Source organism: Sinocyclocheilus grahami, unplaced genomic scaffold, assembly GCF_001515645.1.
Source record: "Sinocyclocheilus grahami isolate Dianchi unplaced genomic scaffold, SAMN03320097.WGS_v1.1 scaffold235.1, whole genome shotgun sequence".
NCBI classification, from domain to species: domain Eukaryota; kingdom Metazoa; phylum Chordata; class Actinopteri; order Cypriniformes; family Cyprinidae; genus Sinocyclocheilus; species Sinocyclocheilus grahami.
In genome coordinates, this window is record NW_015505414.1 from 107,378 (window position 1) to 116,814 (window position 9,437).

General features: G+C 38.8%; 1 protein-coding gene and 1 long non-coding RNA gene across 2 annotated transcripts in view; one reads left to right on the forward strand and one right to left on the reverse strand.

Annotated features, from left to right (window-relative positions):
• LOC107597700 (uncharacterized) overlaps window positions 1–9,437 on the forward strand; it is a 17,616-nt gene that overhangs the window by 2,009 nt on the left and 6,170 nt on the right. Inside the window, exon 2 of the long non-coding RNA XR_001610486.1 lies at window positions 8,862–8,864. This is a non-coding gene — a long non-coding RNA (uncharacterized lncRNA). The remainder of the gene's footprint in view (window positions 1–8,861; window positions 8,865–9,437) is intronic.
• The window catches only part of gclc (glutamate-cysteine ligase, catalytic subunit), a 14,221-nt gene continuing 5,142 nt past the window's right edge, over window positions 359–9,437 (reverse strand). The window contains exons 3-14 of the mRNA XM_016288865.1: window positions 8,166–8,348; window positions 6,885–6,998; window positions 6,479–6,537; window positions 5,619–5,755; window positions 4,867–4,941; window positions 4,032–4,148; window positions 2,093–2,231; window positions 1,706–1,818; window positions 1,481–1,573; window positions 1,085–1,189; window positions 787–868; window positions 359–601 (exon numbers count right to left, since the gene is read on the reverse strand). Of these exons, the coding sequence (XP_016144351.1) occupies window positions 423–601; window positions 787–868; window positions 1,085–1,189; window positions 1,481–1,573; window positions 1,706–1,818; window positions 2,093–2,231; window positions 4,032–4,148; window positions 4,867–4,941; window positions 5,619–5,755; window positions 6,479–6,537; window positions 6,885–6,998; window positions 8,166–8,348 (1,396 nt within the window). The 3' untranslated portion in view covers window positions 359–422. The remainder of the gene's footprint in view (window positions 602–786; window positions 869–1,084; window positions 1,190–1,480; window positions 1,574–1,705; window positions 1,819–2,092; window positions 2,232–4,031; window positions 4,149–4,866; window positions 4,942–5,618; window positions 5,756–6,478; window positions 6,538–6,884; window positions 6,999–8,165; window positions 8,349–9,437) is intronic.

The following is a 9,437-nucleotide window of genomic DNA, read 5'->3' on the forward strand; positions in this document are numbered from 1 at the left end:
GGTGTTGTTTTCTACACATACAAAGTGTGCGACGCTCGCGGTGATTTCAGCTTCTGTCGTCTCACTACATGAGGACATAAATACATGAACAACATCTCCAGAACTGCTCTGACTCCCTCTTAGAGTCACTTTATGAGCATTTGACAGTTTCATTGGAGTAAAACTATCTTCATATAATTTACATAGACCACACTAAATACGCACACTCACTAGTCTAGACTTCACGTAATGTATGTGTGCGCTCTGTAGGGATGTTTTGAATGGTTTTTGCAAAATACTCGATAATGTCAAATCGCACATCATTAAAACAACAATTACGATATTACCCCACACACCCCTACATCGGCGATAAACAATGGCATCGTCTATCGGCCTAACCCTACACACCACCACACAATAAAATAAAGGAATCGAGCATTGTTCTACACACTCAAGCCTATTGTTGAAACTCTTTGGAAAGTAAAGTTAAAGAGCAGAGAAACACTCACCTTCCCATTGATGATGGTGTCGATACTCATCAGTGTGAACTCTTCACTGTCTTTAGCTTCACTCTCCACTCCATTCTGAGCGGTGGAGGGCGGCTCTAACACTGGGTTGCAGCCTTAAAATAATAATAATAATAATAATAATACAAATCAAGAAATAATGATTTAAAAAGAAATATGGAACCAGCATGCAGTATCACAAATGACCACATTATTTTAGTTGTGCCTTTATAAAAACATGTCACAGCTCAATGTTGATATGAATGATAATGACCTCTATTTAACTTTAATGTCAACTAACCTTTAAAGGCGTCCTTCCGAAAATAAAACATGCCTTCTTGCACTGCATTTCGCTTCTGGGCAACTTTCATATTCTCATCAACCTAAACCAAAACAGTGAAGTTGCACAAAGTTGCATGCAGTGCTTTAATGAACAGAAATACAAATGTCATGCGTGCACATGTAAGATTCTTGGTGACGATCTTATTTTGAAAGAATCTTTAGTTTTTTTTTTGCCATTTAATATCTTCCAGTTTTTCAGCGGTGTAACCAAGAGTTAAAATGCTAAGTGTCAAAACACAAACAAAGACAAAACCAACCTTTGATAATGGAATGAGGAAATCCAACTTATAGGATAAGATCACACGGGTGAGGAGAACGATAAACACGACATAAGCAGAGTTTTCAAAATCTGTCAGTTGGACCTGTTTAAAAAAAAACATGCACATGACCATCTGATATAAGAAACATGAAGCTCAAATCAAATGACTGCATATATAAAAATCAACTCAAACCTGTCCACGTCGTATTTTATAAGTTACATTATATTATATAAAATTTATATTGTGTGTATATAGTGTGTGTATATTCTGTCAGTAGCAAATTATTAGTTTTGCATGTTGTGCTTGAATAAACTGTAGGCTTGCTAAGCACACAGCCAGTCAAGCCACGTCTGCTTGCATCATTTGGCACACAGACAGCTGTTTGTTTAATACCTCCATTGGACGGAACTCGACTCTCCATCCGATGTCAGAGTTTGGAGGGGGCGGCTTGAACCTCATTGTCTGCCAGTTGGTTGACTGAAGGTTCTGCAACATGCAAAATAAACTATGGCTCATTTTCACATGCAATTTTAGTGAACACTGGTCTAATATTGACATTTTGTTGTTGCCGATCAATTTCAATTTGCTAGAACAATGAAAATCAGCTGTAAACTTTACCTCAAAGTGGTCCGATTCGTTCTCATCATCCAAATGAATCTTCTCCTGGAAGAGCGACAGCGGGTCGCGGATGAAGAGATGTGCAATGTGCTGTGCCAGCAGTTTGTCGATGCCTGCAACAGTGCAATACAGTGCGACTGAAAATACTGCACAGAGCTGACAAGCGCACTGACTGCAGCGGCCTGCTTCAATGATTTTCACACCCCGTCTACTCTGAACGCGAGTGCCGTGTCGTGTCGAAAGCATAAAGTACCCATTACAAGCACCAATGCTGTCTACAGTGGACTAGAAGGATCTTTTGACAAGAGGACAAAGGAATAAGCAAGACTTCTCATTGAGGTGATCCTCAAACCGCTGTAGACAGGGTGCCAGTGTGCATTTCTTTACCTGCATCTAGGAGCTGTTTGTTGATATCTTCATCGATGGTCAGCTCAATGTCATTGTATTTCTCACCACAGCAGGAGAGGTAGCTGTCAATCGAATCGTACCGTGATTTATTGATCTTGAATTTGTTGTTTTTCAGCGGCTGCGGAGACACAGAAACACCACAACATAATTCATTTGAACCATGTCTGTTTTTTTTTTTTGCAATCCGAAACTGAGAAAAATGCAAGATAATGGATGTGAGCAATCGACACGATGTGACAAATGCCATGCAGTGTGACATGCTCGACTTGTGAAGCTAGTGATATTTAAACATCAGCTGATTAATCAGCTTGGCCGATATAGTGGTCTATTCTGTGAGTATTGGCCATATAACTGTTGATATCAGAAGTAGCCAGATCTACTGACAAACTTGTTAATTATTATACATGCAGCTTTTATTGTAATTTGACATTAAACATGTATACTTAAATGTTCAAATGTTCTTATCTAAAAAAAAAAAAATTGTGACAATTCAAAGAGCATAATTTTAAGAGAATTAACATATAATGTGTGCAAATTGAGTGAGGTTTTTCTTTTTCCTTTTACATATTTAAATAAAATCAGACATTATATAAAGTGTGGTGGCATAAAAAAGTTCTCAAAAGCAGTAATTGGATGGGGTTAGTTTTCTTTTCAAATAATTAACGAGGCTGTCTGTTATTCCATGTATGATTAACACAAGTCTGGGATGCCTGTAATCATTACTGAATTGGGAGTGTCTATTGTCTGGATGTGGGTGTTAAAGGGATAGTTCACCCAAAAATGAAAATTCTGTCATTAATTACTCACCCTCATGTCGTTCCAAACCCATAAGACCTCCGTTCATCTTCGGAACACAAATCAAGATATTTTTGATGAAATCCGAGAGCTCTCTGACCCTCCCATAGACAGCAAGGTAACTACCACGATCAAGGTCCAGAAACGTAGCAAGGAGATCAGTAAAATAATCCATGTGACATCAGGGATTCATCCGTAATATTACGAAGCTACGAGAATACTTTTTGTGCACAAAAGAAAACAAATATAACGACTTTATTCAACAATTTGTCTCCTCCTTTGCGTCACTCTGATGCCATTTTGGAGAGTATCCACTGAACGTAAACAGCGTATGCTATTCTGTGTCAGCTGCGTCATTCGGATACGTTTTCTACGTTGTTTGTGCTTTGATTTAAACTAATACAGCGTATCCGTGTGGTGCGGCTGATACAGAACAACATAGGCTGTTTGCGTTCAGTGGATACTCTCCAAAATGGCACTAGGGTGACACGGAGGAGACGAATTGTTGAATAAAGTCGTTTTATTTGTTTTCTTTTGCGCACAAAAAGTATTCTTGTAGCTTCGTAATATTACGGTTGAACTCCTGATGTCACATGGATTATTTTACCGATCTCCTTGCTACGTTTCTGGACCTTGATCATGGTAATTACATCGCTGTCTATGGGAGGGTCAGAGATTCCATCAAAAATATCTTAATTTGTGTTCCGAAGATGAACGGAGATCTTACAGGTTTAGAACGACATGAGGGTGAGTAATTAATGACAGAATTTTCATTTTTGGGTGAACTAACCCTTTAAGGAACATCATGTAGCCTATAATTATACAATTATTTATACAGTTAAGAGAAGGAATTGGGGACGAAAAACGCAGCATTATTTGTTTCATACCTTGCTTCACATTGCACATGGAACCCAATTTGAAGAAGAGTAAAACTCCATCTTGTCTCCTCAAGGAAAACTAATTACTTATGAATAGGGTCTAAGACATTTAAAAACTTTTTCTAGTTCGTGGGCAGGTTATGTCATAATGTCATCTGTCAAATCATCATTTGGCTCTTCAGCCAGTGGAGCAACGGCTCCAGCACCAGCCAAAGCACCATGGCAAGACAGGATCCCGATCTCACCTCCAGGCCCCGCTCCTCTCGGGTTCTGTCATCCACCGACGCAGAGATCACACCCCAACGGCAATCAATGTCTGACACGAATCCCCGATAGAACGGCGAGGCAGCGCTGAGAGCCATCTGCACAAACATAAACAACAATACAAAGAGCTTTTCAGCGCATTTCTGGAAACATCTGGAAACCACACAGGAATGAGAAAAAGATGAGGATCGGTTATATATGAAGAGTTCATTTGCAAAAACAAATAACTGTTTTTAACAATTTTCAAAAATCATGTTTTTTCATTGTGCATTCCAATTAACTTCAGTCATACTGCAGTTGGGTTATTTTGATTAGGTTAAAAAATAACTAAAAAATACAGCTAACTAACAAAATAAAACACTATAAAAACATGATAGCATAACAAAAAACATAATTTTTGAAAAACGGAGTTATCGGTTTTTGCAAATAAACTCTTCATATATTACTTAATGTGTGGTAAAGATGCCAAGTTTTTAACTAAGATCAAAGTTAGAAGATGCTTTTTAAAAGATTGAAATGCTTAGACAATTCTCTTAGTTTGGGATTTTTAAATTAAACTTTACTCTTTGTCAATTTTATTTTCTTGAATGCGGTAGTGTACCACACATCTCCCTCTTACAAGCAGTCACATCATGCATAAAAGTTTGCCGTGCCTGCAGTGACCATATCCCCACATTTATACACAATTTATTTAACAACACAAACACATAGTGATTCATTATCATTTGTTCTGTAAAGCAAAGTTTACTTTCTTTTGTTGGACCCTTTTTAAATGGGCAGCTGTTGTGAGAATTCCCCTGACCCATGTTCTCTTACCACTATGGGACAGAAAGTGGCCAGCTGGTCGTAAAGGTAGCGCGCCTCACTGATGCTGCAGGCCTGGAAGGTCACCTGAAATGGCAAGCGGTGGACAAGACAGACCCAATGTCAAACACTTGACCCAAACATCCTCAATGCAAATCGCTAGCCGGGTTTCAGTCCAAAATTGCGAATTTAACTTATAAACAAAATCGGAATATTGAATTGCGAATAAAGCACCGTTTCCATCCAACGAGTCAAAGAGAACAAAATCGTGATAAAGTGGCATTTAATATTACTAACAAAAGTAGAAGCCACTGATGAATATAATAATTTTCATATATAATAAATCACTTGCGCCTAAGAGCAAGCAGACGAAACACGATAAATGCGGTCATTGCTTTCGGAGGCGGATGCTGCTGTTTGGGAACGTAGTAGTGTTCAGAAATACTTTGACGACTGACTTTGCTCAGGAATTTAAGAATGACCATAAACAACATTTCAGATACTGTGCAATGCCATCAGTCCGCTGGTTAGTCAGGTTATGCCGTCCCATCGTGCAAAGTCACATGACTTTTTTGATGTGCATTTATTTGCAAAATGCGTTTCCATCTCCCATTAACCCTTTTTCACAAAAGTCAAAAAGCGAGCGTGTTTCCGTAACTCGTTTCTGATGCGACACTTCAAAGCGTGCATAAAAACAGGTTGAAGGAAACATAGCTAGTGAGAGGCAACAATGATCCGGTTTCTGGGAGGAAAATACATTTTACCTGCAGGCAACAGTTTCCCATGCCAAAGCCCATGGCGTCCATGTAGATATGATCAGGCAGGGCAGCCCGGGCAGCTTCTCCATCGTCCTCTGGAAACGTCTCCACAAAAGGAGACGGGGTGTTTTTATCTTTAAAAACTGTTAAGGACATGGACGTCAAAAGAGAAGCAATTGAAAACATGGCAAAAATCTTGCAGAAATAGAATAAACATCTTGATTTTGTTCCTGCTCAAACAAAACAAATGTGACATGTTGCAGTGTGTGCTACAGAGCAATAAAAGCACCTTCTTCCACATAAACCTTTATCCAGATTTGCTGCAATATGAACAGCGGCGCTCTCTATGTCATTTGATTTTACTTTAATGGCATACCACTGGGCAGCAACATCCACTGTGAAATCTCATTTGTCAAAAATGAAAACATTTTTCAACAATCAATAACAATAGTCGAGTCAAGTCACCTTTATTTCTGTAGTGCTTTATACAATACTGATTGTGTCAAAGCTGCTTCACCGTGATTAACAAGAAAATAAGAGAGTCAAATGTGGAAACTCAACTATGGAGGCATTTCAGATTCTGCTGTAAAGAAGCTCAAAAAGACATTATGTGGCTCAAGTCATTGTGTGGCTCAAGTCAGTCCTGTATTGGTTAAGTTCGGATAGGGCTGCCTGATTAATCAAATTAGAATTGTGAACATGATTTCAGCTTATCGCGATTTATTATGGGTATCCACTCTTTCACTCACATTAGGAGTAGATCAAATGAAACCACATATACTCTGTTTATTCTATTTCCAGGGCAAGACTGAATTTCAACTACAGAAACAGCAATCTAGCTTTTACAAAAACACCAAAACTCTTACTTGGTACATTTATTGCCACCTTTTCTCCTCTCCGGTGGCGAATGTTTCTGGTCAGAGTGCTATAACACATCAACAAATGAGATTCATTAGTGCATCACCTAAAGCATCCATACCTTTTTCAGCTGCAATAACCATGCATTAAATATTTAAAAATATTAGTACAATTCATGTGTGTAGCACAAACAGTACAGGATTACTTATGTGCTTAGAGTTAGGTTTGCCGAAATCCTTAACTTACCATAAATATGAGTGACCATAATGGAGCCACTCTACAGATGAACAGCACTTTGCAAAATGCTCTTGGCTACTGGAATGTGAAAGATCACGGTCTCTTGAACTGGGCTCCCCATAATCCCCGTGTAATGCCTCTGAGCTCTAGCTTATGCAAACAACTTCTCTCTCTCACCTGAATCTAGGGTGTCTGTTGATGGCCTCATCGGGGAAGAAAAGCGATTTGGACACCCCTTTTTCAACAGGTGTGGGTTTGTATTCTGGTTGAGTGAAGCCTGGGCAGCCTAACCTAAAACACACAAATCGAGAACAATAGCAAAAGAGATTTTTCGAGCAAAGAGAAAAATACAACCACACACTGCAATTCAGAACTGCACACATTTGCATATTACACTGCAACTCTACAAACGATTTAATAACATGCAAAGACAAATATAAGCCTGTATCTTTTATCATGGTCAATAAAATGTTTGGGGCTAAAGGGTGAATGCTATCTACACACATATGGCACACCCAAATCACTCAAACAGTCAGGAGTTTTATGCCGAATAGGAAATATTTTTACTTTTTTTGAAACAATTAATGTGTATAGAATACAAAGACTGCTAAAGCTGTAATAGTTCTTATTACAAATTCCGTGACATTCCGCATTATACAGTAAATTCTATTTTTATAACTGGATTCCACGATTCCATCCACGTTTTCTACAAACCCAATTCCAAAAAAGTTGGGACACTGTACAAATTGTGAGTAAAAAAGGAATGGAAGTTTTGGAATCGGGTTTGTACATCGCGTAAATCATAGGGCCCTAGGTAAGCCACGTTAAACTATAAGCTTATGAGTTTGTTTGATGCACATAATTAGGGTTGGGCGATGGCTACAAAATTGGCATTGGACAATGGCTTCAATCAAACATCGCGATGGACGATGACATCGGCGGGGGCGAGCGGGGGGAGGGGTGTGCCCGAAGCGTGAATCCTTATAAGGGAAAACACGATTCCTAACACCGTTTCTACGGTCACGATGCCGGCTCAACATGGTTATGCCTATCAGCCATCAGCCATAGTCTATCGGCCCAACCCTACATATAATATAAAGCATTGCCATGTTTTGGATAACTTGGGTCATGCATTTTTCCCACAGCAGCTCACTCTGTGCCGTCCGCTATACTTCAGATGCGTTTTGTCCACAGAAATGCATCATTCATTACCTTAAAGTGACGTGACTGACGGATGTTTTCTGTTAATGTAATACTTTATTAAAGTGCAAAAGGTCACCAACTCGGACAATATCAGGAAGAACCAGGAAAACTGTTATAATCTGGTCTGTTCCCGATGCAAAACTCTGAATCTAAATGCAAAGACACCCTTAACGGAAATTTGGCAAAGCTTACGCAACTTTGGGTGGGTATGGATATTATTATTGGATTATAGCTAAGGATTGATAATATAACTACCTGGGGAATGACGTAACTGTGAGGAGAGTCTCGTTCTTATTAAGCACAGATGCGGCTTCTCTCCTCCGCTTTCCCATGTTGTCTTCTACCGTGTTAAACTCCGACATGGTCCCTCCATACGGCTGCCCGGGGGTCCCTTCGATCATGTAGCTGCCGTACTCTGGCCTCCACAGAGTGGGGTGGCTGCAAATATGCAAGGATCACAATCAACTGGTAAGAAAATGCAAACAAACAGAAGTATTCCAAAGCAAGAGATCAATATTTGGTCTCTTCATCCAAAGGGACGTACGAATGTGAACACTAGCACAAGCATTGGTAGACAAATGAGCATGCATGTGTTAGAGGCTTTCGTCAACTTTTTCCTCCAGTGATGCAAACTAACAGAGACGGTATTTTTAAGGACCGATAATGTTTAATAATGAGCAGTGTAGCCAATGGTATTTAGGCTAATAAAATTAAAACAAAGCGGATCTACACTGAAGAGAAACCTTGTTTTAATAATACACACTGAATTTCCACAAAATTCACTAGAGGTTTAGAACGGACAACATTTATTATGCTCTGACAAGGCTGTTAGTAGACTCTGGATTCTAAAGTTTGGAAATAACACAAGGGAAGTCAATTCCAAAATCTAGCAGGCACCTTAAAATTAGAGCCCGACCGATATGGGGTTTTTGGGGCCGATACCGATACTAGGGAGTAAAAAAAAGGCCGATACGATATATCAGCCGATATTCTTTGTGTATATTATAGTACAGTACCAGTCAAAAGTTTGGACACTTTCCCATTCATATGTCCAAACATTTGACTGGTACTCTATATAGAATACAGTATATACATAAACAGAATATATATACATGAACACATTTTTTGCAATGATCACTCAAATGTGGTGATCAAACACTTATAATGTTGACAGAGATATGCAAGGGCATTTAACAATAAACTTGCGATGAGTGCAATGCACAAAGTAACGGGGTGTTAGTTGTAACGCACGTGGTTTGAATATTTATTTTACCATAGTAACATTTAAATTCTGGCTTAAGTAAATTTTTTATCTCAGTTTTTATTATTCATTTAAAATGAGACAAATCTGCTATTATTTTAATCTCCAATCTGTTATTTATCAGTTCAGATGAATGATTTGATTACTAGCAGAAGACACTAACCAGTTTTAAATTCCAGTTGCGCAGATGGGGCACGTTGTAACACTGCGTTACAATGTGCTATTCTGTGACATTAGCGATGTAATTTACACTATTTACTTTAATT